General features: G+C 38.6%; 5 protein-coding genes and 1 pseudogene across 5 annotated transcripts; 4 read left to right on the top strand and 2 right to left on the bottom strand.

The window, feature by feature from the left end:
• Positions 1–122: 122 nt before the first annotated feature.
• LOC148297846 (putative F-box protein At5g62660) lies at positions 123–1,111 on the top strand (annotated as a pseudogene).
• A 2,380-nt stretch (positions 1,112–3,491) lies between these two features.
• LOC110751336 (F-box protein At1g52495-like) lies at positions 3,492–4,370 on the top strand. The gene has a single exon (XM_021951788.2). The coding sequence runs from the start codon at positions 3,492–3,494 to the stop codon at positions 4,368–4,370; it is 879 nt and encodes a 292-aa protein (XP_021807480.2).
• Positions 4,371–5,125: 755 nt separating this feature from the next.
• LOC110751372 (Carbohydrate-binding X8 domain superfamily protein) lies at positions 5,126–7,687 on the bottom strand. Its single transcript, XM_021951824.2, has 4 exons — positions 7,380–7,687; positions 6,761–7,000; positions 6,608–6,650; positions 5,126–5,812 (listed from the first exon to the last, which is right to left on the bottom strand). The coding sequence occupies exons 1-4, from the start codon at positions 7,429–7,431 to the stop codon at positions 5,530–5,532; spliced, it is 618 nt and encodes a 205-aa protein (XP_021807516.2). The 5' UTR covers positions 7,432–7,687; the 3' UTR covers positions 5,126–5,529.
• A 2,258-nt stretch (positions 7,688–9,945) lies between these two features.
• Positions 9,946–13,183, top strand: LOC110751306 (Tetratricopeptide repeat (TPR)-like superfamily protein). Its single transcript, XM_021951751.2, has 7 exons — positions 9,946–10,650; positions 10,856–11,078; positions 11,172–11,648; positions 11,870–12,076; positions 12,293–12,430; positions 12,522–12,716; positions 12,849–13,183. Exons 1-6 carry the CDS (start codon positions 10,040–10,042, stop codon positions 12,705–12,707), a joined length of 1,842 nt encoding a protein of 613 aa, XP_021807443.1. The 5' UTR covers positions 9,946–10,039; the 3' UTR covers positions 12,708–12,716; positions 12,849–13,183.
• Positions 13,184–13,401: 218 nt separating this feature from the next.
• Positions 13,402–17,121, bottom strand: LOC110751308 (triose phosphate/phosphate translocator, chloroplastic). The gene is made up of 12 exons (XM_021951752.2): positions 16,360–17,121; positions 15,984–16,055; positions 15,820–15,885; positions 15,593–15,671; positions 15,380–15,500; positions 15,204–15,299; positions 14,876–14,988; positions 14,662–14,739; positions 14,441–14,557; positions 14,243–14,342; positions 13,912–14,012; positions 13,402–13,791 (listed from the first exon to the last, which is right to left on the bottom strand). Exons 1-12 carry the CDS (start codon positions 16,671–16,673, stop codon positions 13,765–13,767), a joined length of 1,284 nt encoding a protein of 427 aa, XP_021807444.2. The 5' UTR covers positions 16,674–17,121; the 3' UTR covers positions 13,402–13,764.
• Positions 17,122–18,552: 1,431 nt separating this feature from the next.
• LOC110751299 (chromatin modification-like protein) lies at positions 18,553–20,547 on the top strand. Its single transcript, XM_021951741.2, has 5 exons — positions 18,553–18,841; positions 18,946–19,018; positions 19,517–19,568; positions 19,674–19,743; positions 20,303–20,547. Exons 1-5 carry the CDS (start codon positions 18,740–18,742, stop codon positions 20,387–20,389), a joined length of 384 nt encoding a protein of 127 aa, XP_021807433.1. The 5' UTR covers positions 18,553–18,739; the 3' UTR covers positions 20,390–20,547.
• Positions 20,548–21,532: the final 985 nt, after the last annotated feature.

Below are 21,532 nucleotides of genomic sequence, written 5' to 3'. Positions count from 1 at the left end.
ACCACCACTAACTTACTTTTCCGAAAGAATGAACTCTTCTTCTTGTTAAAATAGAGGAAGAGGAGCAACAAGGAGGGAATGATAATATTCTAATTCCAACACCCATCACCGAGCTTCCACACATGAAGCAGCCGTGCCAACCTATCCAAAGGCCTAATCATGTGCAGAGTGTCCATGGCTTGGCTTGTGCATCCTCTAGCTCTCGCCCTGTTTCCATACTTAACCTTAGCACACGAGAGTCCATCCAACTTCCTCATGTAAAACGAGAATACAATACATTCGCTACATATTACTTCGGGTTCAGTCCACTTACCAATGAGTATAAGGTTCTCCAGATCTTCCAACGGTTTGGTCCCAAAGAAGTTAGAAAATGGGATATTTAGTTCAACGTATTCACGCTAGGCACAGATTCTTCGTGGAGGCCATTCCAGGTAGACCCTGGCCATCTTCTTTTTGATGCTCTAGGTTACGCCTCTGTGAGAAACATGAGATGTAGTGCAAGTGTGTGCGTCAATGGGGCCATACACTGGATGTATGAGAGGCAGAAAATGATAGTGGTATTTGAGGTTAGAGAGGAGACATTCAGAGTGGGGCCACTACCCCAAGATTATACGGAAGAGTTTGGTCAAGATAATCATGAATACAAACGCATTACTGATGATTATGGCCAGGCCGATGCAAGTATAATTGAAGTGGGAGGATGTGTGGGTGTGTATGCTGACAAGTCGCGGAAAGAGAACAAGGTAGTGTTATGGATTTTGAAGGACCACCAAAACCTTGTGTGGGTTAAGGAGACTATTAGCGTGATGCCAAGAGAAGCAGGTATTGTTGAAGTTTTGGGTGCAATCCACACAGGCGAGAGCTAGCGTTTGCGCTCTATTTGGACAGAAATACAATCTGCTCAGATTCGTTATGTATCGCATTCACTTTTGGTATTGAAACTTCACGGGATTTTGACGACTGTGCACCCCAATTACATCTTTATGATATGAAGATCAAACAATCCAGTATACTTGATTTTGATTTTTCTCATAATTTGACAGGTTTTTGGGATAGTTCACCACTTAAGTTAGTAAGTACTTATGATGATAGCATTGTCCCCTTGAAATGAGTTGGATGAATGGCATTATAGCTAGGTATACATATATGTTCTCTTTAGCCATCATTTCTTTAGCTAGGTATACAAATACATGCGATTCTCGTGATGTTTTTTTTTTGGGTTAATTACAGTTTGGTACCCTGTACTTACACCGTTAAGGCATGTTAGTCCCCGTCTTTTCAATTTTTACAATCGCATACCCTTAGTTTGTAAATTTTTTGCAATGTGGTTCCGCCGTTAGGGTTTCCGTCAGATCCTCTGTTAGTTGACTACGTGGCATTATGGGTCCCATATTTTTTTAATTTTTATTAATTTTAAATTAATTAAAATATTAAAAAACCAAAAAAAAAAAATCTTTTTTTAAAAATCTCTCTTTCTCCCCCAATTCCACGATTTCTTTCCCCCTTTTCCTCCCAATTTCTTCCCCCTCCCAGATTTCTTTCCTCCCCCAGTTTCTTCTACCCCGCCCCCCAATTTCTTCCCCCTCCAAGATTTCTTTCCTCCCCCTCCTTCCTCCCGATTTCTTCCCCATAGTACCACAAGAAACAACACACGATTCTTCTCTCCCCCCTCCCCTCCCCTCCCCCCCAATCTGAATCCTTCACCGTACCCTCATACCAAGACAATCTGTATTCGGAGTTCCATCGGATTTCCAAGCTTTTCCGAATAGCAGGGCTTCAGCATTTTGGCGACATCAATGTTTTGGACCCAGATTCGTGAGCAATTGTCCCAGTTTCTCAAGAACACCAGTTATTGGGCTCGAATTCGCGATCAATTTATGCATGAGATCTATGGGTTATGGGTTTGTGGGGGCTGAGGTCGTGGGGTTTGAAGGGTGGTAGTCATGGGGAATGCAGGGAGAAAGAGAGGGGGGAGGGGGGATGGGTTCTGTGGGTTATGGGGCTGGGGTTCCGGGCTTTGGTCATGGAGAGAGAGAGAGAGAGAGAGAGAGAGAGAGAGAGAGAGAGAGAGAGAGAGAGAGAGAGAGAGAGCAGCTGGATTTCAAGATGGGTTTGGAATTTTGATCCCAAAATCCCAACTTTAACAGAAAAATGGGACAAAATCTGGGTTTGTTCTTTTCATTATCTGGGTTTGAATCGTGGGGGGGTATGAGTTATGTGGATTATGGGTTCATGGGGTTTGGGGTTCTGGGTTCTGGGTTCGTGGGGTTTGAAGGGTGGTGGTCATGGGGAATACAAGGAGAAAGGGAGGGGGAAGATGAAAATCGCAGGGGTGGGATGAGTTCTGTGGGTTCTGGGTTTGTGGGGTTTGAAGAGTGGTGGTCATGGGGAATGCAGGGAGAAAAGGGAGGGGGAAGAAGAAAATTGCAGGTGGGTTATGGGTTCGTGGGGGATGAGGTTCTGGGTTCTTGTTATGGAGAGAGAGAGAGAGAGAGAGAGGGAGCAGTTGGGTTTCAAGATTGGTTTGTGGATTTTGACCCCAAAATCCCAACTGTAACAAAAAAAAAGCTAAGATGATGAAAGACCCAGATGGATCAAATGGGTTTCTGGACTGCAGAAAGACCAGCCAAGATCAAAGGAAACAATGGAAGAGAGAGAGAGAGAGAAAGAGATTTATTTATTTTTTGATTTTTTGATTTTTTTGATTTTTAATATTTTATTCATATTTTAATCAATTTAAAATTAAAAAATTAAAAAATGTGGGACCCACAATGCCACGTAAGCAGTTAACAGAGAGTTTTAACAGAAACCCTAACGGCGGAACCACATTGCAAAAAATTTACAAACTAAGGGTATGCGATTGTAAAAATTAAAAAGACGGGGACTAACATGCCTTAAGGGTGTAAGTACAGGGTACTAAATTGTAATTAACCCTTTTTTTTTTCCTGTTATGCTTCCTATACAAAAGGATTATATTATAATAATAAAAAATAGATGTTTTGGGCGTTTTTCGTTTTTAACACACTAGTACTGTTTATGTACATATGTTTATTAGTCTCTGATGATGTATAGTTCTTACGTGCTTTTAATGGGGTGCTGAAGAAGAGATGACGGTGATGTGGTTGGGGTGGGGTGACCGAAATTGGCAGCCATGGGGGAACTTAATTGGTAGTATTTACAATTGATTACAGTGACATGCAGCACGAGCAAAAACTAATTTCAGGAGGAAGTTGATGATGATGATCGAAATCGGGAGCTCCCAACCGAAATCATATTCTCTCATATACTCCCACGGCTAACAGCAGATTGTATGCAAGTCTTGGTCCTCCCTCATCCGCAGCCCTTTTTTTGTCGCCGCCTTCTCCAACTTTCGCAAGAGCACCACTAACTTCATTTTCAAAAAACGGTAACCGCTTCTTCTCTTCAGAAATAGAGGAGGAGAAGGAGGAGGAAATAAATATAAGGTTCTAATTCCAACACCCCTCGCAGAAATGTCATACCTGACTGGTTGCATAGCTCCTGACCGTTACAACACTAATGTTCATAAACTGCAGAGCGTCCATGGCTTGGTTTGTTCATCCTTTAAGTGTGGCCCTGTTTTCATACTTAACCCTACCACTCGAGAGTCCATTCAACTTCCCCATGTAATTACATATCACTTTGGCGACACTCCACTAACCAACGAGTATAAGGTTCTCCAGGTCATCTCATCCCGGGAACTTGGAAAATGGTATCATTGGTTGAACGTATACACCCTAGGTAGGGATTCTTCCTGGAGGCCATTGCAGGTAGACCCTGAGATATGGACCCTACACACAGGCACATCAAGTACTGGAAGTGTGTGCGTCAATGGGGCCATACACTGGTTCAGTAATAGGCGAAAAACCATAGTGGTATTTGATGTTAGAGAGGAGAGCTTCAGCTTGGTGCCACTACCAGAAGATTTTGCTCAAGAGTATAATGATATTTTTGATACTTGTTCCAAGGCCTTTGCAAGTATAGTTGAGGTGGGAGGATGTGTGGGTGTGCTTGTTGGCAAGTCGTGGAAACATTACAAGATAGTTTTATGGATTTTGAAAGACTACCAAAACCTTGTGTGGGTTAAGGAGACTATTACTATTAGTGAGATGCTGAGAGAAGCAACTTCCGTTCAAGCTTTGGGCACAATCCACACAGGTGAGCTAGAACTCTGTTTTAATGGCATGTTGGAAGTCGACGACCCAATACTCCATTTACATCTTTATAATATGAAGAATAAGCAATATAGAATACATGATTTTGTATTTAGTGAAGTTGCGGTAGATCCTCTCAACACAAGACCAATTCTGTTAGTTACTAGTTATAATGATAGCATTATCCCTTTAAAATGAGATGTACGGATATAATATTCATGTTCTCTTTCAGTCTTAGCTAGCAAATACATACGATTCTCTTTATGGTTTTTGTTGTTATAATTTAGTGACCATTGCTACAATTAAGCCCTACTATTTTAGTTATATAATTTTGGTTTATTTTCTAATTAATGGACAAGTTCGATTCAATTTAATCAGTTTTCTATGAATTTGACGGTGTAAAAGTTAATATTTTTGGTTTAATTTCTGCTGTCTTGTATTTATTTGAAATTATAAATAGAACTTTTGACAAAGTTGGTTCTACATATTTATAAAGAGTGATGATTTCCCTACTCCAATTTTATCCACTTACACTAACATCGGATTAGATAATAAAATAAAATCTACCAAACTTATGAGTTTGAACCGATAGAATAGATGCGACCAAAAGGAAGCGAGTCCCTTTCTCCTTTTCAATTTTGGCCAGTGATGCACCAACAAAGTTCGGCCACAAATTTGGTAGTGCAGCTGCAGCACTAGGATACGTAAGTTGATGGTAAGCCTATATGATAAGGCATTAATAAAAGTGATCGCGGCTTAAGAAAGAGGCCTAAATTATAGGTGATTGTGACACCTCTCAACACAAGACCTCGGATGCACGGGATATATGATTAATCACTAAGCTAACGAAGGAAATTACCTAACAATATGACATGACTTTTAATCACTAAGCTAAAGAAGGAAATTACCAAATAATATGACATGATTGGAAATTACCAAATAATATGACATGATAGGGTAGGAATGGTAGGGGTAGCATAGTTCCATTAAATTAAAAAATACTGCCTCTCTCGACTCTCATACACATATACAAAAGGAAAAATCTAAAAAGAAGAGATCAGGTTCTGCCTACCCCCCACCATATAGGCAGCACTAGCAGTCATATATATCACCACTCAAAATGGAATCGAATTCCCAGCTTTTTCACATTGGAGGAAGAAAAACAAAAGCAAAAACAAAGAAAACCCTAATGGGGTTTTACCTTTGCAGATGTTTTCCAATTCCCTAAACAACCCAAATGTCATATTACATGCCTACCCCCCCACCCATATTTCTGACCATGGTAAAATTTTATAATCCACATAAACCCCCCACCAATGTGTATCTCCCTCCCTTTTGCTCATTAGCCTATAGCTGATCAACCCCACAGCAGCAAAAACACTGAGAACAAGAGAGTTGAAGCCAGAGAGCAAAACAAGCAGTTTGTGCCTTTCATAGAAGCCACACCACCAGTATTGTCGGTGAGGCTGCCACTCCCGGTGGGGCTTATCCCAAACACTGATGATGGAGATGTGGTTCCTGTGGTTGGAGTGGTTCCCGTGGTTGGAGTGGTTCCTGTGGTTGGAGTTGTGCCTGTTGTCGGGGTTGTGCTTGGAGTTGTGCTTGAGTTTGTAGTAGGTGTAGAGCCAGTTCCTGCTTGGCTGAACAAAAGAGATTGAACAACAACAAAATCCAGATTCAATCCAACACATGGTATAATAAAATATAAAAATTATGTTAAGGGTGATAATTTAATTTTCTGCTAATTACATATACAAGCTGAAAGATTAAACATGTTGCAAGGTAAGCAAAGGCCAAGGGGACCTTAATTATAGTGGCATGTGTAGTAAAACATATGTCAAGCTGAGATCAGTGAGATCGAGATGTCAAGATGCAGGAAGAAGGAGGGCAAAGAGCTTACGATATATCTACTAAATGACAGCTCACAGCTGTGAGTCTGTGAAATCAACCTAAGACATTATTAAGTTAACTAATGGAGGGGCCTGGTAGATCTACTTTTCTTAATGACTGTCCCCAAAAATGCTCATGAACACTCTTGAAAATTACTCTACCAGTTGTTGATGCTTATTCAGAACAAACATTCAAGTACAGAGTGAGAGGTTGTACCTACCATCAACCCCCACATAAATTAGAAGAAAATGCAGGGGAGCTAGATTCTTGACAATGGGATCAAATTCAATTCAACAATCATAAACAAAGGAATTTTTGCGGTAGAACAATATTTGGGCAAAGGAATTAAATCCACATATGTAGAACAAGAAAGCTTTTTACAAAGAACTCTGTTCCAAAAGCAAGGTTTTTTAATTTTGTGGTATTTTCTTTTTCTTTCCAGTAGGTGGGAAAATGGGAAAATGCATTTAAAGACATTGACAAAATGCTCGCTAAAATTTGCTAAGTCAAGATTCAATATCAGACATAAAAACCATGACACCTACCTGGAACTTGAAGGATAAACACAGGTGGAAGTGGAACTTGAGGCTGTTAATCACCAAGAAGGAAAAAAAACACAGAAAAATAAAATCAGTGATTACGAGGAAAAAAAAAAAAATCTTCAAAGCACGTGAGAGGCCTAGAAGGATTGAACTTACTTGGGGCAGTTGGGCTCTGTGTAGCAGCGCCTGCAAAATCGCAGCTCTGTGCAGTTTGGCCCTTCTTTTGGAAATAGCTGTTGACAGCATAGTTGCAGTGATCTTTGATAGTGTTGGGTTGGTAACACGCACCGTTTTGAAGGATGGGAATACAGTCAGCTCCAGCTCCACAAGCATAATCCAGTGCCTTCTGGAGGGCCGAGTCACCAACTCCATCTTTACATATGCAATAAGTAGCACCTATCCCAGAAAAAGCAGGGAAATCAGTTCAATTTTCTTCAAAGAAAATGAAAGCATTAAATCCAGATAAAAGAAAATACTTTTTCCATTCAAGAAAACCAGAAAGAAAGACACTTTCAAGAACAATTTTTGGCCGCATATTTGAGCTCTAATGTACAAAGTAAAGGTGTTATCATGGAGACATTTATCAGATGGGGTGAGAAAACAGAGCAAGAAAACAAAAGAGAAGAAAGATTAAAACTTTTTCACTTAGGAGAAGCTCTTCCTTGATGGGAATTAAAGGGTTGCAATGATCTACAGCCTTCACATCTAAGAACTAAGATTGTGAAAATAAAGAAAAAGAACTATATACACTAAAGCACAATCCAGGAGAGCTTACTTGAATGGCCAGTCAGGGCCAATAAAATCACTATATACACTAAAGCAGCCATGATTGATGCAAGATTAAGAGAAAATGATAGTTGGTTGAGCTAGAAATGAAGATGGCTCCAGAGAGAGAGAGAGAGAGAGAGAGAGAGAGATAGTGTGTAGAGAGAGAGAGAGAGGGTGCTGTGATGTACAGAATGGAGATTTCTAGTAGGCAAATAATATGAGAGAGAAGGACGGTGGGTATCTGTATCTGATATGGTTTTAAACCTTTTTTTAATTAAGCTTGTTTTTTAAATTATGTGGCAGAATGCTGCTTTAGGGGAGAGAGTTCTAGGGAGCTGAGCAAGCTGATGGCTTTTGTCATGTACTTGACTGTTTGTAAACGGTCTTAAACTCAAGTGGGTGGTCAAAAGTTAACCCACCCTGGTTTAACCTAGCTAGGTTGGTACTCTCTGGCGGCCCCACCATGAGGTTCTTGGAGATCTTTTATGCTATGTGTTGTCAGAATGAGCTAGCACTGTGGTGTCCTATTTTTTGCTTTTGATTGGGGATATCAGGCATAAGAATCTCATTTTTGGCATGCAATCACTATCTCTGCTGCGGACATGGCTTTTGCATATTGGTGAATTCAATTTTTTTTGGGGTACAGATGGGTGAATTGAATTTGCTGCTGCTTTTTCTCTATCTTTATTTCCAAGTTTCTAAAACTACGTTGAAAAGTTTTCAGCCCAAAAGCTATATAGAAAGCTAGGCATTAGGGAAGCTGGATCATCCCCAGCTGCTAAACCAAAACTTTTTCTCTATTCCTTTCCCATCTCATAAAGCTTGGCATGCAAAAAATTTGACTAAATATTTGTTATACTGTGACAAACACATATGATATGTTGAAATTTTCATCAATCACATTTAATAAGGTCAGTCGTTAACGCATGCGTAAGTGATTTTTAACGGAATGAATTAAACATGTGACATATCCAATAGAAATAACCCAAGACCAACAAATGACTCTTCATTTTATTTGATTCTTAAATGGGTTAGCCTAGTCTCTTGCTCCTAAATCATTGCAGAGGATTTTGGCTTTTGGTCGACATACTCAACCTATGTATAGCTTGAAGTTGAACTCAAAGGCATGCACCTCCACTCCCAAGCCATGCCACACATGTCAGCAGCAGCATACAAGTATTTGAAAATAGGGTAACACCAAGAAACCAATGGAGTGATGACTCGACACTTATGACGCATTTCTTCATAAAAGCCAGTCTGAAACAGCACAGAAGCCAATAGCCATGCTTTTTTCCAGTCACCATATTTAATTAAATTCAACAATATCAGTCTGAAACATTCTACAGGAAGAAAGAAAGAAGAACAACACTAACACTATGTCGGTGCTCTGCAATATCTCAAGAATATCACGAAACATTAATGAAAGTTAATCAAAAGGGTTTAGTTAAGTAATTAAGTTTTAGTTTCGTATGAAGTGGGTCAATGCAAGCAACTATATTAGGTGGGGGGAGAGGCCGAAAGGAGAAACACTAGACATGCATTCTTTGAAATTCTGTGGTTGCTTTTGGATGACTTTATTGGACGAGTCTCGAAAGTGTTTGATTGGGGATTTGAAATTCGGAACCGGCCCAAAGGAGAATAACTGGACCACAGAAACAAAAGGCAGATGCTCTCTCTCTCTCTCTCTCTCTCTCTCTCCTAAATGGAATAGAACCTTCAACAACAATAAAGTTCACAGTGAAATCAATCAAAGTCTTCCTTTGCTACCTTAACACCACTTGGAAAAAGAAACACTTTTTCTTCTTCTTTTTATTCGGTTATGAAATTCACAACAACAAAAAGAAAAACCAAAATAATTTTGTGATCATTTGATCTTTACCAACATCCAAGCCGTCCATGTGATGATGTTCTCATCAAACTGTTTGTTAAGCTTGCTGGATTTGATCTGTGTGGCCCTCTTGGTCTTTTTGTTTGTTGTGTTAGTATTGACAGCCGATATGTGTGTATGCAATGCATGCTTGTGAAAATGTTTTACTTGCAAGCCTTGTTAATGATTGTCTTATTCTGAGTTTTTAAAGTTGATTTGCTGTAATGCAAAACCAATTTGGCTGACAACTGTGTTATTAAAGAATTAACCAGAAAGCCAAGAAAATGGTATAAAATAATGAGGAAATTATTCTTAATTACCAACTTCAATCATTAAGGTAGTTTAGTATTACTTATCTTATTGGTGATGTTCTATGACGTGATGATAGAGATAGATTCACGTGATGATATAACCGGCGACACCCAAGAATCTCTCCTACATGAGAGCAAAAGCATGATTCAGTATACACTTTGGGTTGGAGACAGAGCCATTGGGTTTCACAGAAAATTAGCAACACATTGGGCTTGTATAGCTAAAATGGGCCTAAAGTTTGAGCAGAGTGCAGTTTTTATGGTTTCTATTGAGAGCCCATAAGAACTCTAATACTAGGCCCAAAAAAAAGAAAACAGATTATACTACTGATAATATCTAAAATGCCATTAGAAAATTCAAATTACCATACTGCCCTTCCCAGAAGCGGGCCGCACAGCACGATAACCAGTTCACCTTTCTGACCATGATACAAACCTCAAAACCCTAAACTAATCACAGTCCACTCCCACTGTCACTGAGCTCCAACAATGGCGACACAAATGGCGATCCTCGCACGCACGCGAACGCTGGCCAAAACCCTAAACCCGAACCCGGGATTCAAGACCATCACAACCTTCTCATTTCTCTCGCAGGAGCTCCAACTCGCCGAGCCAACTCATCCCATCCCCTCGACCCCGCTCCCTCCGAACCCAGCCTCCGGAAGCCCCTTGTACAACGAGAACTGGCGAAACCCGATCCCCAACTCGTCCATGACTCAGTCTCTGCTCCCCATAGGGTTCCTCAACCAATCCCCTAGCTCTCGCATCCATGCCCTCTCGCAAACCCTAGACGTGCAGAGCCTAATGAATGTGTTCGCAGATTGGATGACCTCGCAGAGATGGGCAGACATGAAGCAGCTGTTCGAGTTTTGGATTCGGTCTCTGGACAAGAACGGGAAGCCCAATAAGCCCGATGTGAACTTGTATAACCATTACTTGAGGGCCAATTTGATGACCGGAGCCTCACCTGGGCTGATGCTCGATCTGGTCGGGCATATGGAGGACTATGGCGTCACGCCCAACACGGCATCGTTTAATCTCGTCCTCAAGTCCATGCACCAGGCCAGAGAGACCGATGCAGCTGAGAAATTGCTCGAAAGGTCAGCTCTTTGTGCATTGTGGTTATGATTCTGTTAAGCTTTCGTTATCTGTTTTTCTTACATTAATGAAATGGTGATTTGCATTTAGTCATAACATGTATAATTAGTGGAAGAAAGTTGTCATGTTGAACTACTGATTGAGGCCGTTTGTGTCCTTAATGTATGCATTCATATTTCATGAATCAGTTTCACTTTAATGTATCAGGATGTTGCAGACAGGGAAGGAATCTCCGCCTGATGATGAGTCATATGACTTGGTTGTCGGCATGCTGTTTCAAACAGACCGAATTGATGCTGCCTTGAAATATATAGATTTGACTTTAAAATCTGGTTATATGTTGTCAATGGCGGTGTTCAGAGATTGTGTACAAGGCTGTGCCGATAAGGGAAAGCTAGATATCTTGGTTTCAATAATTGACAAGTGCAAGGTATATGATTCAAACCGTAGATATTTAGACTGAGGAGGTGAAAATTCTGCTTGATGTTTCCTCATGTAAGTTTGTTCTTTTTTATGTTATCAGTCAATGGATCAGAACAAAGCTCTTTGTCCGCCCTGGAACATATGCAACTATATTGCAGAAGTTGCTCTGCAAGTTGATAACAGCAAGTTAGCATTTCATGCTCTGGAGTTTATGGCCAAATGGATTGCCAGGGGTGAGCAAGCAAGACCTTCTGTTTTTCTTTCTGTAGATGAAGGATTGCTTGTGTCGGCACTCGCAACTGCCGCTAGGACGCACAGTACTACTCTACTGGATGCATCATGGGCAATCTTACGGCGTTCATTGCGCCAAAAGAAGGCCCCTAATCCAGAATCTTACCGTGGGAAGATTTGTGCCCTTGCATCGCTAGGGAGTCTACAAAGAGCATTTAGTACTCTTCATGAATATGAGTCTGCTTATGGCAATTCTGATAAAGAAGAGGAACTGTTCTCTCCATTTACCTCTTTACATCCCTTGGTTGTGGCATGCTCCAAGGGAGGTTTTGAAACTTTGGACTCAGTATGTCCTTCTTTCTATCTGCTAGTACTCTTGTCTTATCTATTATTCTATTATTTTAATTTTGTTGTTTATTCTGGTTGATGAATATATGGACCTTAATATCCTGACTCACAAGACATGCGATGTATCATACGTGACTATGTTCTACGCATATCCAGTGAATGCTTTTATGAAGTTTTCTTTTGCACCTTTCTAACTTGAAACATATTGATATGCCCCAGGTGTATTATCAACTAGAGAATTTGAGCCGTGCAGACCCTCCTTACAAGTCTGTTGCTGCTTTGAATTGCATCATATTAGGTTGTGCAAATATCTGGCACATCGAGCGAGCTTACCAAACTTTTGATGCAATTAGTTCCAGCTTTGAATTGACCCCTGATATTCATTCTTACAATGCTCTCATGTATGCTTTTGGAAAGTTCAAGCAGGTGAATTGCATTCTCTCTCTCTCATTAGCCCTTATCAGCAGTTGTGCCGTATTCTTAGGACTGGCTTCTCTACCTTCTTGTGTGGAGCCAGTTGGGGCAGAAATATGATTTTCTTATGGGCCTGCATCACACCCATAAGAGTCAAAATTTGCATTTGCATCACACACGTAAAACATGCTAACACCTTACTGAACTAGTTGTATGGTTGTATGGCAGACTGTAGAAGCTTCTAACGTATTTGGGCACTTGGTAAGTCTGGGCGTCAAACCCAACGCTAAGTCATATTCATTACTTGTAGATGCTCATCTCGTCAACAAAGATCCAAAATCTGCTCTCTCTGCGATTGATGACATGGTAACTGCATTCTTTTTTGTGATTGATGGGTTCACCTTGCTCATAGTACATATTTTGCTCTCTGTGAAGAATTTAACAAGTGTTTGGACAGGTTAATGCTGGATTTGAACCATCAAGAGAAACATTGAAAAAGGTCAGAAGGCGATGTATGCGAGAGATGGATTATGAGAGTGATGATCGTGTAGATTCCTTGGCTAAAAGGTTCAAAATTCAAATGGGTTCAGAGACTCGCAGGAACATTCTGTTTAATCTCAATTACAGCACTGGATATGCCTAATAGATATAGGTAAATTTTGACACATGCTGGGTCTGGGAGGGGAGTGGTATTGAAGAAACACTAGATGTTTTCTTTGATGCCCCTAACTGGGTCTCTTGCATCAACCGCATTTCTGATTGGTGATTATGCTTCTGCTTGCAGGTTGGCTTCGTTCTGGTTTGGAAATCTGATTGCAAAAGTGATTCACTTCGTACTCATATGTTCATTCCTATGTACTTTCATCCGCATTGTATATTACCTGATTGTGCTCCATCAAGGCTTGGCAGGATGAATGCTAGGATAATAGCCTCCTAGATCCTAATTTTTTAAAATCTTTTTTCTTTCTTATGTATTTCTTTTGCTTTTTGAGGGAAAATGAAAGAGTAGATTGTTAGACGGGAAAGGAAACCTTAAGTTGTTGCCAATAATTGTAGGAAAATGTTTTTTGCCCAAAGATGTCTCGCAGGCAGTCCATTTATTTATGTTGCTATTTTTTCCGTGGGTTTTCCTTCTTCATATATTTCAGCAACGTGAATTGCTTAACTAAACTGAGTGTAACGACAATTGCATGCCAAGAGTTTGCTTGGTTGCGTGGCTGGTTGAAAAATGCATTGTAGCACAAAATCAACCTTAATTTGCGATAATCGTCCATTAAACGTTTATTATTGCTCACTGTATTTCATTCGACTAATTAGGATGACTGAGAGATGTGAGAGGATGTGCAACGCTGAGGTTACTATGGCATTGAAAATTCTGTGAAGAAAAGTAGACACCTATTCAGAGATTTTAAGCGCCAGCCAAAAAGTGGCTTTGCTTTGCTATTACAAAAGTGATCAAGTCTCTTCGGAGATCACTTGCAGTTTGGTAACAATACAACACCACATTTGAAAATCCAATGAGCTTTTCAATTTCGTAATCTCCTGATGCTTGTGACCCGAAATTATTATTTTTTCTCATTATTTCTCGGAGCTTTTATTTCGTGTAAGCATCCACCACAAACTAGCCTCTTAAGTTGATCCACCAAATTCAAACTGGAGCATCAACTGTGCGCTTAGCACCCTCATCCAATGCTCTAAACCTATGAGGTGGAAATTGCAGCAGCCTTCTGAAATGTATGATATAAGATTCACCCATGTGAGTTCGAGCGAAAATGGGTACTTCAAAAGGAACAAGAAGTTCATTGCTAAAAAGAAACCTAAAAATAAAATAAAATAAAATAATTTACCCGTTTTTGCTCTTCTATGTTTGCTTTAATTAGGGAGTAGATGGCAACACCAGCAATTGCTATTGCAGTACCAATCCCAGTCTGTGTAGAGATCTTGTTGCCTGCCAAACATGGAGCCAATAAATGATGAAGACATAATACAACGCTACTCGTGTTCATACTGTTTGACAAACTGCGTTATCAAGCTAAATGAAATATATCTTCACTGAGAAACAGAGTGTGTGATGGCTGGCTTCTGCTTAAAAAGGTCTGAGGTGCATGTGATTTGAATAAGGTAAACAACAAGCACCACAATAGAGAAGCCAATCATATTTTAGGTAAAAGCACTTACCAAACACAACAATGGAGAAACCAATCACAAAGACACGCTTCAACACATTTCCAACAGCATGCGTTAGCGGTGCAACCCGTTCTAAAGTGTTAGTAGCTAGCTGCAATTGTAACCCCAGAAGTAGTTAATAATTAAACACCATGTTTTTGTATAGTTTAGGTTGAAGGAAGAGTTAGATGCAGCATGTCAATAGCTTACCTGATTGTACAGATGATAAAACATTCCGATCCAGAATAAATCAGACAAGAATTTGTAAAGGCCTACTTTGGCAATAGCATCCCTAAATCCATATTGCAGCAGTTGGGGTCCCTCAATCTGACATCAAAACAAAGCATCCAACAGTTCTGTCTGAGTATCTTTGGTTGATTAAGAACAATTTCAATACTGGAGTTCAATTTCTGTGAAAAAGATGGACTTACAAGTAGTGCTGGCGGGATGCAAACCAAGAGAGCAATTATTGAAATGTAAGCATACACATTTGTACTGTCCATTCCAGTCTGTTGAAGTAAAAAATATATTTTAATTGATCAAGATCAAATGTAAGTGCAAACTCCATTAAGGGAAATCCTATTTTAGAATTTACTCAGCACTACCAAAAAAAAGAAGAAAATGGCTTGATTAGATGATGCTTACCATTGCTTTTTTCGAATAGATACTTCTGTAGGTGAATGCAATGTTTGAAATCATTGCACTACCAAACCCAAGCCAGTTGAAGGAAAGTTCAGTCAATGATGCCATGGACACACCTAAAATAGAAGTTAACTTCAGTAAATATAAAAAGAGGACCAGCTCTATGCTGTCCTCAAATTTTGAGGGGTGCTCTGGCCATTTCAGCTTTAAAAAATTTGCCACCGACGTGTGCGTATGCGTATGCTATAATTGGCATGTGAGAGTAATATGATCAACATGTCAGAGAAAGGAATAAAATGAAATGGAAGAAGATCAAAGATTAAAGAGTTACCAATAACAACAGGGGCCAACGATAGCCACAGGGACAAGGGAATGTGTTGGCCTAAAACAAACTGAGAAGCAGATGCGTTGAAGAACGGCTCCAGGGCTGCGGACAAATATAAGGTGAGCTGCTGTAAACTTGATTGTCTCTCATCTTTACTCAAAATGCAAAGTTAGAGATCATACCTTTAATGGTATGTGTGAAAGACACAGCAACAGCTGCAAATGAAACATTGGACATGACATGTCCAAGGGCATGACAGAATGCAACTGGGGTCAGTAGTGCCAATTGCTCCTTATCAATGGGCTGGATGGACAACAAATTTACAGCATTTAGTGGAAACCATATTGTGGCTTGAAGAGGGAAGAAAACAATTGCAGAAAGAAACTGATACTTACTGCCCGCTTCGGTAGGCCAATGGACCAAGAAACAAGACAGTACACCACCCCAACAAGGAGATGTATAACAGAAACAAAGCTGCAAAAGGGGTTAAAATCCGAATAATTGTGAATTTTTAAAATTATACAGAAACCAAAATAAACGTGAGACCAAAGCAATCAGAGGTTTAGTGAAGAAATTTTGATTGAGTTTCAAGATAAAAGTCAGTTGGCGAGGATATACATACTATGGATATGGGAAATAATTGTAGACCTTCTTGTTGAGTATATTGAATATGACATTCAATAGGTACCTGAATGAAAACCAGAAAATCATGAACATCTGCATTGGCCTCTTGAAATAAATAAATAATCACCATAAAAAATGAATGAAAAAATTATGAACACTCACCACATAAAGAAAAAGAAGCCAGTGATCAAGAAAGGAAATTTCTCAGAAAAGCTCTTTGAAGGCTTTCCATACCTGCACTTATGAATACAAGTCTTGTTAAAAGAACAGAACCACAGAAACTTCACTATCAAAATCTTAAATGGGTCATTTTTAAAAGTTCAAAGTAACAAATAAAAAACAGGACCTTTTAGAAGTAACTCGATTGAGTCAAAGTTTTCAGCTTTTAGAAAGACAAAAGCAACAGAAACCATGAAACTATTAAGGTTTTTTTTTTCCTTTTCTTTCCCTCCATTTCTCAGCAACCAATCATATGATAAAAAAGTTTCGAAATTTCATACTAAAGAGGAAGTAAAAAGAAAAGATTAGCAAGTCCAACCCAGCAGCACTCTCAATCTCAGCACCCTCTGCATCAGCAGCTGCAGCCTTAGCAACCGGAAGTTCAACAGAGCCTCGCCGTCTCAGCTCTTGACTCCAACCGGAAAATTTCAAGGCCTTGCCGGAAAGTTCAACCGGCGAAAAAGGTTTTATGGTCTCCGGCAACGGCGAAAAGGTCAAGCTTGAAGCTTTGGAAGAAAGTGACCAAGCCTTGAGCAGAGCAAACGAAGGTGAAATCTTATTGGATGATAAGTATAGCGAAGAAAACTGACAAGTACGGATTGGAGAGTGAACTGGGCTGATCACTGAAGCCATTTTCAGACCTCCAAAGAGAGATTGTCAACGAATTGCAGGGACTTTGAGAGTAGGTAGGCAAAGCAAACCGGTAAGTTGAATGATATTAAAGCATATATGAACGTCGAAAACGAGGAGATGGGTTTGTTTATATTATATGTATGAAGCGGAGGAAACAGAGAAAAATCAATTCTTTTTTTCCTATTTTCTTTTATCACAGAACGCAAAAAATGTATTGCTTTAAGAAAGTGGATGGATAGTTTTGCAGCAGAGAACCAAACCCAATTACCCAGAGATCAGAGTTTTGGGGTTTATGGCGTTGAAAGCTTTTGGGTGAGAGAATCTCAGAGAGATCACAGAGCCTGTTAAAGTTGTAAGCCAACAATAATAGAGAGGAAGACTGTTAACTGAGAGAGAGAGAGAGAGAGAGTTATTGGTGGCACATTGGCATGGCTTTTTTGTCTTCTAGCTTAAGGTTCTCCTCTAATTAAACTAAAATACTCTTTGTTTGTTGATATAAATGGTTATGCCATGCGCATGATTAAAATATAAAGAAGACAAATTTTTAAGCAGAGAGTGATGTCATGTGTTTCGCAAGGCATGTTCTTTCATGTAGCATTTGGAGTCAAAGTACTTCTTAATGTTCTGTTTAGAACAATACTTATGTCAGAAATGGCGCTTGGATAAAACAAACCCACAATTGCCCATGATTTAACCTACTTGCAAAATCTAGTGTTGGTTAATTAAATTTTAGAAAAGAATCAAATGAAATTGGTAAAAGTATAAAGTGAAGATCGTGAAGTTGGGTAATATAAATCAAACTACAAGTGGAGGGAAAACAATCCATCGAGGTAATAGGGTTTAGCTGTCAAATTTGGAGAGTACTTCTCACCTTTTTCTGTAAGTAAGAATTTCTACATTTCTATTAATGACAATTTGACATATATTCATAAGTTTTTCTTTTGGATTTTTAATAAATCTTTTATATATATATGTCAAACTGTTATTTGAAAGAATGAGGAATATTTCCTGCTAGAAAAAGAGGGTAGTAGTATCCGCCAAATTTAAAGGTTGTATCACTCAACTTTAGGTTGTGATTTATGAACCATCAAAGTTAGTTAATTAGGTAGTTAAAAACTCAGGTCATCGAATATATCGCCTACTAAGGAAAAGAAATGAATTATTTGCCTTTTCCTATAATGTAATAAGAGGAAGAAAGAAAAAGGAAAAAGAAAAAAAAAAAAAAAAAGAAGATGGCGCATGATGTTGAAGTTCAACCAACGTATGCAATTGCATTTGAAGCAGCCGTTACAAAAGTGGGGTCACTTGGCTCTTGTCTTTGTCGGCCTACATATCATGCATTATTATTGGCACCCTGGTGGTTGGGAAAATTTTGATGTTGTTTTCATCATTTCGAGGAGAATGTTAGCTTGTGGTTTTCTTGATTCTTTGGTGCTGACCATTATTATCTCCAACGCTGAATTAGTGTGATTTAATCAACATACTACAAAATCTCATAATTAAATTCATTTAACGGCAACGAACATTATCGTGGTGAGTGAAAATGCTCTTTATAGACAATTCTATGTATAAATGATTGTGTTTTAAGCGCAGTTCTCATTTACAAAATTATGGGTTTTAGGCCCTTTTTCTGAAAATTAGAAAGAAAAAAAAAATCAGACTATAAACGGTTGAAAAGCTCAGCTGATTTTAGCACAATTGTAATTACAGAATTAATTTGGCATTAGAAGCTCAATTATTTAAAACATGTTTACTTCTCTTTGGGCCAAGTTCAATTCAACAAGTCAATAAAGTCAACGCGTCCAATGCCACGGTCCATTGAAGACGAGGACAAAACATGGGCTGGCTTTGCTTGCTAGCTTGCTCCAGAAGCCCAGCAACATAGGCACTTCAATTTCAGAGATGGCGTTGGATCAAACCAGAAAACCTAGGGAAGAAAAGTTTTTTTAAAAAAACAACAGAACATAATTGCTTTCGTTTTCACTTTCCGAATTCAGTTTAACCTAGTAAAATATTTTATACAAGCTCTAGGGTCTCGTTCGAAATTTTTTATATCATTGAATTCAATGGAGAGAAATGGTGGTAAAGGAAGAGAAGAGGAACAAGACGGTATGTCCGTACACTCTCCATGCAAAGCTCCCCCTTCCTCTGCTTCTTCTCTCCCAAAGGTCTCTCTCTCTCTCTCTCTCTCTCTCTCTCTGGTTCTCTTTACACATATAATGGAAGATTTATGTTGATTTTATTTTTTGTATGTTTTTTTAATGTTTAATAGGAGCAATCACAGGTTGAATTGGAGCTTAGACTGTTAGAAGCTCTTGAAATTTATCCTCCCGTCAAGCTACAAGGCAGGTTTTTTCGAATTAATCAAACCTAATAATTCAGTTTCTTATCTTTGGATTTCCAATTTTGATTATTTATGTGAGTGGTTTTGGTGGGGGTTAGATGTAAAGCATCAATTTTGGTTGGTAAAAACAGGTGGTTAATTAGCATGTGCCTAATCACATTCTTCAATCTTGGGATGGATAATATTTCTCGTTGCTACTTAATTTTTGGAGGGAAAGCTATCATTTTTACTGATGGTAGGAAAAGTTCAGGACTACACTTATGATTTTCGCTGAATTGAATTTGAAATCTGATGGTTCAAGTCAATAATATAAGGGGAGATATAATAATCATTGCCTGAATGCAATAAACTTTCACATTGGAGGCTAAGCTATATGTAGGAATTCATGCACGAGGGGTAATTAATAAGACAATCAAAGACAATTCAGTTTCCTTTTTAGATCTTGCATTACCATGTTAGTTGAAAATATATAAGCATTTCACAACTCGTTTACGCGCAGGCATACATCGTCATTTTGTTCTTTATGGTTTAATGGAATTCCTTCGGAGAAGGTTTGTTCTGCTTCACATTTCTGTTTGTGGGTTTTATCGCACTTATTCCAGCGAACCTCCATTTTCTGACGCGTAGCCTTACTCTATCTTGTGTTATTTTCACAGCTTTGATCGACACTTCTCTGCTGACGAGGTTCTACAATTGCTAGAGCGGTTCTATAATTTGGAAATGCTGGTACCTAATTTATTTGATTCTGTCAGTTTTCCATATTTCTAGTTTCTTCATGTTATGATGAACTGTTAAACTTCAGAATATCCACATTCATTGATAATCGTCTGTTTAGACTCAATCACAATGACTTGACCAGAAAAAAAAAACTCAATCACAATGCCAAGTCCAGAATATGAGATTTTAAATAGCTATAAGCTTTATATTCAAGAAGAAAATTATCCAAGTACAGAAAATCTGTGCATCTCTGCACTGCACTATAGGTGAATGGGATAAAAAGCTGCATAATTTAGGTTTTAGGCATACATCAAGTGAAAGGGTAGGCCTTGATGGAATATTTGAAAAAAGAAAATAGCTGTACTAGACTATCTGATATGAGTGATGGTGCAAGGGGTGAGGGTCACATATGATACAAGGAAGTTTGATGTGAGACTTGATATAAACAATTACTGAAAATATTCCATATGGAACATTCAAATGGTCCCAAGGGACTAATTATGTCTCTATCTCTTGTTGTTCTTTAGACATATTGTACATTTTGACCATTTTCTCTCTTGAATTTCAGAAACCAGACGATGAGGAGACGGATATTCTGAATCACGAGGAAGATTTTAGCTTGCCTCAAAGTTTCTTCGTTAAGGAAGAACCATAGCTGATTTATTTTTTGTATAGACACAGGTTTTGTTTGAACCTATTTGTTCAATCTATGTTATTGGATGGTGGTTGTCCAGTACTTTTCCTTGACTATATAGTATCATGGTGGTTTTTGCTATGAGCTTAATTAGAAATTGTCAAAAATTGAGTGCCAAACCTCAAAGGGGAAGCTTGATGTTTCTTCACAGTTTTGTTTTCATAGCTCAACTGATATGAACGTAATAATATTATAAAATGAAACAGATTCAAAGCCTGTTTCTGTTATTTGTGTATTAGTTTCCTTTGTTTTGCTTGCCTCTTTTCACTTATATCAGTGCAGATTTTGGCTCAAAGTGGATATAAATCCTCTGTTTCTACTATTCCATACAGAATCTCTTGGTGGCAATTCTGTCTTTTCAATTCTTTGAGGGGAGTCTGTTCATCTCTTTAAGTCCCAACGGCCATTTTTCTGGATCACGACATGAGCATTTCCTAAAAGTCAAAAAAAGGAAATTTTTTCTGTGCGCCCATGATTAACAATATTCTTTTTGTTTATTTATGAAAAGATTAACGATATTCTTTGCTTTCTTAGCCAAAAGGGCCAAATTTTTTTAAAAAAACATCTATCCATAGGTCACCCAGCGGTCATGGACAAAAGAAACGATATTCTATGGGCACAAATTCTGCATCTTGCAAGTGGATAATGGTAACGGATATTGGCTTTCTTTATCTGGTAGAAGCGGATACGTCTCAAATCCTAACAGCTTCCGAAGATAATCTATAACTTTGTCGTTTTGTATTATGACATGTTTATTTACCTAAAATGGGTATTAGAATTATTTTAATTTATGATGTCTCTGGTATTTACTAACACACGGGTATTAGAATTAGAGTGTTGCTAAACGAACCCTAAAATTAATTGAGTACACCCTATGATCTAAGTACACCATAATATTTAAATCAAAATATAAAATTAACTAAGTACACCCTATTTAACTACCAAAAATACCCCTAATACACCCTATTTAAATAAATTTAAAAACTAATAATACATATTTACAAATGAAATAATTAAAAAGATTTATTTATAAAAATAAAATATTAAAAAAAACCTACCCAGCCCCCCACAAGAACTCCATCAGCACTCTGTATGTATTGATTT

This window comes from Prunus avium, chromosome 1 (assembly GCF_965620075.1).
Source record: "Prunus avium chromosome 1, drPruAviu1.hap1.1, whole genome shotgun sequence".
Classification (NCBI taxonomy): Eukaryota; Viridiplantae; Streptophyta; class Magnoliopsida; order Rosales; family Rosaceae; genus Prunus; species Prunus avium.
The sequence above is the reverse complement of the archived record's forward strand: the minus strand, read 5'-3'. Positions and strand labels throughout refer to the sequence as shown.

Bases quoted from the DNA above. Each gene is read 5' to 3' on its own strand.
- LOC110751299 (XM_021951741.2), top strand. From the start codon at position 18,740: ATGGAGAGAAATGGTGGTAAAGGAAGAGAAGAGGAACAAGACGGTATG. The intron at 18,842-18,945 runs GTCTCTCTCTCT...AATGTTTAATAG, and splicing joins CTGCTTCTTCTCTCCCAAAG to GAGCAATCACAGGTTGAATT. The intron at 19,569-19,673 runs GTTTGTTCTGCT...TTATTTTCACAG, and splicing joins ATGGAATTCCTTCGGAGAAG to CTTTGATCGACACTTCTCTG.
- LOC110751306 (XM_021951751.2), top strand. From the start codon at position 10,040: ATGGCGACACAAATGGCGATCCTCGCACGCACGCGAACGCTGGCCAAA. The intron at 11,079-11,171 runs GTATATGATTCA...TTATGTTATCAG, and splicing joins CAATAATTGACAAGTGCAAG to TCAATGGATCAGAACAAAGC. The intron at 11,649-11,869 runs GTATGTCCTTCT...GATATGCCCCAG, and splicing joins GTTTTGAAACTTTGGACTCA to GTGTATTATCAACTAGAGAA.
- LOC110751372 (XM_021951824.2), bottom strand. From the start codon at position 7,431: ATGGCTGCTTTAGTGTATATAGTGATTTTATTGGCCCTGACTGGCCAT. The intron at 6,651-6,760 runs GTAAGTTCAATC...GGTGATTAACAG, and splicing joins ACAGAGCCCAACTGCCCCAA to CCTCAAGTTCCACTTCCACC. The intron at 5,813-6,607 runs GTAGGTGTCATG...TCTTTTGTTCAG, and splicing joins GTTTATCCTTCAAGTTCCAG to CCAAGCAGGAACTGGCTCTA.
- LOC110751308 (XM_021951752.2), bottom strand. From the start codon at position 16,673: ATGGCTTCAGTGATCAGCCCAGTTCACTCTCCAATCCGTACTTGTCAG. The intron at 15,501-15,592 runs GTAAGTATCAGT...TTGTCCATCCAG, and splicing joins TTGGCCTACCGAAGCGGGCA to CCCATTGATAAGGAGCAATT. The intron at 14,343-14,440 runs GTAAGCTATTGA...TTACAATTGCAG, and splicing joins TTTATCATCTGTACAATCAG to CTAGCTACTAACACTTTAGA.
- LOC110751336 (XM_021951788.2), top strand. From the start codon at position 3,492: ATGTCATACCTGACTGGTTGCATAGCTCCTGACCGTTACAACACTAAT.